The sequence below is a fragment of the Dipteris shenzhenensis genome, chromosome 21, assembly GCF_047967505.1.
Source record: "Dipteris shenzhenensis isolate YYH24624 ecotype China chromosome 21, Dip_SZ_1.0, whole genome shotgun sequence".
Classification (NCBI taxonomy): Eukaryota; Viridiplantae; Streptophyta; class Polypodiopsida; order Gleicheniales; family Dipteridaceae; genus Dipteris; species Dipteris shenzhenensis.
In genome coordinates, this window is record NC_141616.1 from 13730085 (window position 1) to 13734652 (window position 4568).

At 43.9% G+C, this 4568-nt stretch overlaps 1 protein-coding gene across 1 annotated transcript; it reads right to left on the bottom strand.

Moving 5' to 3' along the window:
• Positions 1-1555: 1555 nt before the first annotated feature.
• Positions 1556-3509, bottom strand: LOC147888518 (glyoxylate/hydroxypyruvate reductase A HPR2-like). Its single transcript, XM_087392549.1, has 2 exons — positions 2986-3509; positions 1556-2411 (listed from the first exon to the last, which is right to left on the bottom strand). Exons 1-2 carry the CDS (start codon positions 3421-3423, stop codon positions 1893-1895), a joined length of 957 nt encoding a protein of 318 aa, XP_087248675.1. The 5' UTR covers positions 3424-3509; the 3' UTR covers positions 1556-1892.
• Positions 3510-4568: the final 1059 nt, after the last annotated feature.

Consider the following 4568-nt stretch of genomic DNA (forward strand, 5'->3'; position numbering starts at 1 on the left):
ATCCGTGTATTGTCTAGTGTGGTTATGGTGAAGCGGGAAACTAGGAGGCTCGACAGTGCTTGCATCAATATGGAGTATAATATTAAGGTTTAAAGGGCACTAAGGTTCTTTATGGACATGTGGCACTCAATTGGGCTCCAAGTGGCAAGCACTAGGTTTAGGGGAGATTCTAGAGAGAGGCTCCAGAAAAGGAAGAAAAAGGAGGGAACTTGAAGAGTTCACGTACAGACAAAGAGGGGAGCACTATGGAATCATGGCTGGGTGGAAGAATCTTTGATGAGCCCTCTTTGTGGGGATGTTACAAAAAGACATGTTGCACTATGCAACACGATCGCTGAGAAAAAAGATCACGACAATGTCCACTCCTAAACCTTCTTCAACTACAAGAGCCACCTCCTTCAGCATCAACTTTCACAAACCCTCTTGAAGACACATGGAATAGAGAATCAGAAGAGGAGCTACCTAAGCTCTTATACCATGTTAGAAAACATGGATTGAAATGCTCAAGAGGAGAAAGAGTGCTCAATGAAACAAAGATGGTGGAAGAGAGAGAGAGAGAGACCAAGAGAGCTATCCAACTCCTATGTTTGGATTTCCATTCCACACCACACACTTCAACTTGTGTGACTTATACAAAGATTAGGATTAGGGTCCTCATCCCCAATCCACAAGCCTTAATCCCATTAGCTTGCTTATCACCCTTTCACCCATGCACTCTCTTGATTCTACTAGGAAGAGATTTCCACACAAATATGGAAAAATGTCTAGTTTGTTGCTCTCTTCCATCGACATGTACATTGCTACTTGAAATACTGAGAGAATGTCTGATTTATTGCTCTCTTCCACCGACATGTACACTTCAATGCAAGAAAGACAAGGCTTCTTTCACGTCAAGTAAAATTCCTAAAGCTCACGACAATTATCCCACCAATACAATTGCCCACAAGAGTCGCTATGCAACAGACATGACCAAAGGATGGATGGAAAGGCGAAAGGAAACAAACTAAACCACACACCACACAAGTAAATGCATTTGGCACTCGAGAAACATCCAACTGCTCCATGCAACAAAGAGCCCCATGCAACCCAAAGAAACGTCTAGTTGTTGAGAAACATCTAATTGCTCTATGCAACAAAGAGCCCCATGCAACGAAGAGCCCCATGCAATCTAGTATAAGAAGAACACGCACAAGACAAAGGCACAAGACAAAGGCCCAGATTGCCATAGGTGGACCTAATCACGAGCCTTGGGACCATGCTAAATATAAAATTTGTTGCACGAGTCCAATCATGAAATTTAGAATTAAAAAGTCAAGAAAACCTAATTTTCCCTTCTGCACACGAGATGCCGTTCACTTAAACCTACCACCCAAGGCAAGCCAAAAAAAAAATTCACATCTCGTATCAACTTTGAAAGAGGATCCAACAAGGCAAAAGAAGCCATTAGCAATGATGAAACCAATTCTTTTGGAAGAGGTAGACTTGAAAGTTTATCAAATAAGCTTATTGATTACTTTCAGTAACCTCCCACCGGGATGGATTACACAATTCACCCTAGAAAGTAGTTGGACAAAATGTCCATTAGTGCCAAGACCGGGAGCTATGCTTCTTTCTCATCTAGGTAATGCCCAAGACTTTGAAAATTTAGGAACCGAGTCATACCGTCGTTACTGTCGCTCTTAAAACCATGCAAACCCCTTTCCTCAACTAAACTGCTTTTTCTCTTCATCTTGATGCTGTTTTTCACACGATCGTGAAGTGTTTCAAAGGAGTAAACAGCGGATGGTAAAGCTTTACAGATTCGTGCCTCTTCCGTGAAAGATGGTTAATGGCTTTAAGAATCGACAGAATTGGAGCATGCATTTGAAACTCAAATCTGGTAGCCCGCCCTTCTAGATTGCAGGGGTTAAAAGAGGTTTCCCTGAAAAGTAAGCTTCAAGGTTTGATACAACAAGATCTGCCATAGCCCTGCTGGTTTCCCGAGTGTCGCTTCCAACATGAGGCGTCAAGACAACGTTATCTAAAGACAACAACTCTTCAGGAACATGGGGTTCATTCTCATAAACATCAAGGCCAGCTCCTCCGAGACGGCCTTCTGCCAGAGCCTTCACAAGTTCAGCCTCATCTACTATAGGTCCCCGAGCTATGTTCACTAGAGTTCCCTCTGGTCCCAATGCATCAAGAACCTTCCTATCAATACAATGCCGTGTTTCTTCAGTCAAAGGGCAAGAAATCATCAGCACATCGGAATTTGCAGCAAGATCTACCACACTCGAGTAGTAGACATAGTGTAAATTTGGCTTTGATGCTTTGCTGTGGTATGAAATGGTGCACCCAAACGCTTCAGCTCGTTTTGCAATAGCCAACCCAATCCGCCCAAGACCCACAATACCCAGTCGCTTTCCGCTTACCTGAAATCACACCCGACCACAGAAAATCGGCTGTCAAAACACACTCCATGAAACGTGGAACAGCACAGTTTTTAAGGCATACGAACCATTTGGAACACATTTCAGAAGCAGACCCCACTTTGGAGTAGAAGAACAGGCAGGCAGGCAGGCAAAGCTAGAAGCTACAACTTCACACACTCCAGGGATCTGAGAACATCAAAAGAGAAGCGTAGATGAAGACAAGGCTCACTCAGTGGCAAGACTACAGAACGCGTCAGCAAGCACCACGTTCTATCAGATTAGCTATGTACAGACTTTATGCGATCGTTGTAAGAAGCAAGAAGAGCATAGGAAGCAAGCAGATTGCAATATCTCAACTCTGATGGACAACAAAAACATAGTATAGTACGGCGATGTTGAAGCTAGTGTTTCACATCGTGGCCTTCCAAAATGGCTCCGGAAATGCCAAAACTTAATCCGCGCTTTGCTTATCCAAAGGCCACAATGCAGAACTCATTCTACGTTTGAGACGCACAAACGATTTTCAGTCCAACACAAATTACAGGGTTGCACCATTAGACCGGAAAGGAAAAACCTTTTGCGTAAGCATGAACGCTCCTTTGGAAGGCCAAAGACCTTGGCGTACGAAGCGATCGGCCGAGCAGACACGGCGCATGACAGCCAGCATGAGCGCGAGGGCAGTGTCCGCAGTGCATTCGGTGAGCACGCCAGGCGTATGGGTAACAGCAATGCCACGCTGCTTGCATTTGGGGAGGTCAATCTTATCGAGGCCAACGCTGAAAGAGGAGACGATTTCGAGGTGAGGGAGAGCATCGATGAGGCAGGAGCTAGCACCAACGACATGGTCACAGACGAGGGCGCGGATGGAAGGGGAGTGGGATGAGAGGAGGGCAGAGGGGTCGGGAGCTTCCCAGAGGCGGAAGACGGTGAAGCGGTGCTCGAGAGAGGGAAGCATGGTGTCGACCATGGGCTGAGTGAGGAGAAGGGAGGGGGGGGAAGGCGAGGAAGACATGGAAGCTCGGTGAGCTCTGAATTGGATGGCTATGGCGGACGCCGCTTGTGCTCCACGACGAAACGAAAGCAAACATTGAACAATGTTCGAAAACAAGAATTATATTTCCTACACTCCTAATAATTTTAAAAATTAAACACACACAACACAACTCTTTTCCTAATAAATTAAAATGCCGGATAGCTTATGGGTTTCGTCAAACAAAGAGCACACTCTTCCACACACTCTTTTTGGCCTGCCGCCCTAGGAGCGAAAATTATTTTCGAGGCGAATTTCTTCTTGGGCCCTCTTTTGGCCCTGTATTCTTTTGCCACGCGTCATTTTTCTCCGACTATTTTAAAAAATTGGGCGTAATTCGATGGTTGCCATTCATTTGTTGGCTCCACGTGTGGTGTGAGTACCAGTCCCTATTCTTTCGTTGTCTGGGTCTATCCGCGTGTGTTCCTATCTACTCACACTACATGGCGGCCCTATTTTCGTGTTGTCGATTCGCTCCAAAGCTTGCAAGTCGCAAAGACAGCAGAGTCGTCGCCATCGATGCTTCGCACTGCATGGTGGCCCTCTTTTCCTGTTGCAGCTCCTCTCCTGTTGTTGCTACCATTTTGGGGCCTGTTGTCCAACATTATGTTTTGAGGCATTGTAAATCACCTTTTTAATTTTGAATTACGTATGGTGAAACTAATTTTGCATATGGTGCATATGGTAAAACTAATTTTGCATTATTTACACTTCCACTTCAAAGTATGACAATAATAATTACTTCAACAATTGCACTTATTGCTAGTTTTGCAAGTTGACCACATGATGTTACAAAATTATCATTTGCAAACTGTGATCCCTTATTAAAGTTCCTCAAGTAGTCCCAGTTTAAGTGGAGTAGATGTTGCATAATTGAGAATTCCACTTCAAAGTATGACAATAATAAGGCATCCATATTAATTACTTCAACAATTTTCAACAATCAATGCATCCACGTTAATTACTTCAACAATTTCCAACAAACATTACATTTTTTACAATTTTACTTCAAAGGTATGACAATTCAACATGGAGCACTTGAGCCTTTTCACAATAATAATTGACAATGCATGTATCCAATTGTTGATGTCACTTTGTGTATCCCCTTCTATGGGTTTCAATACGTG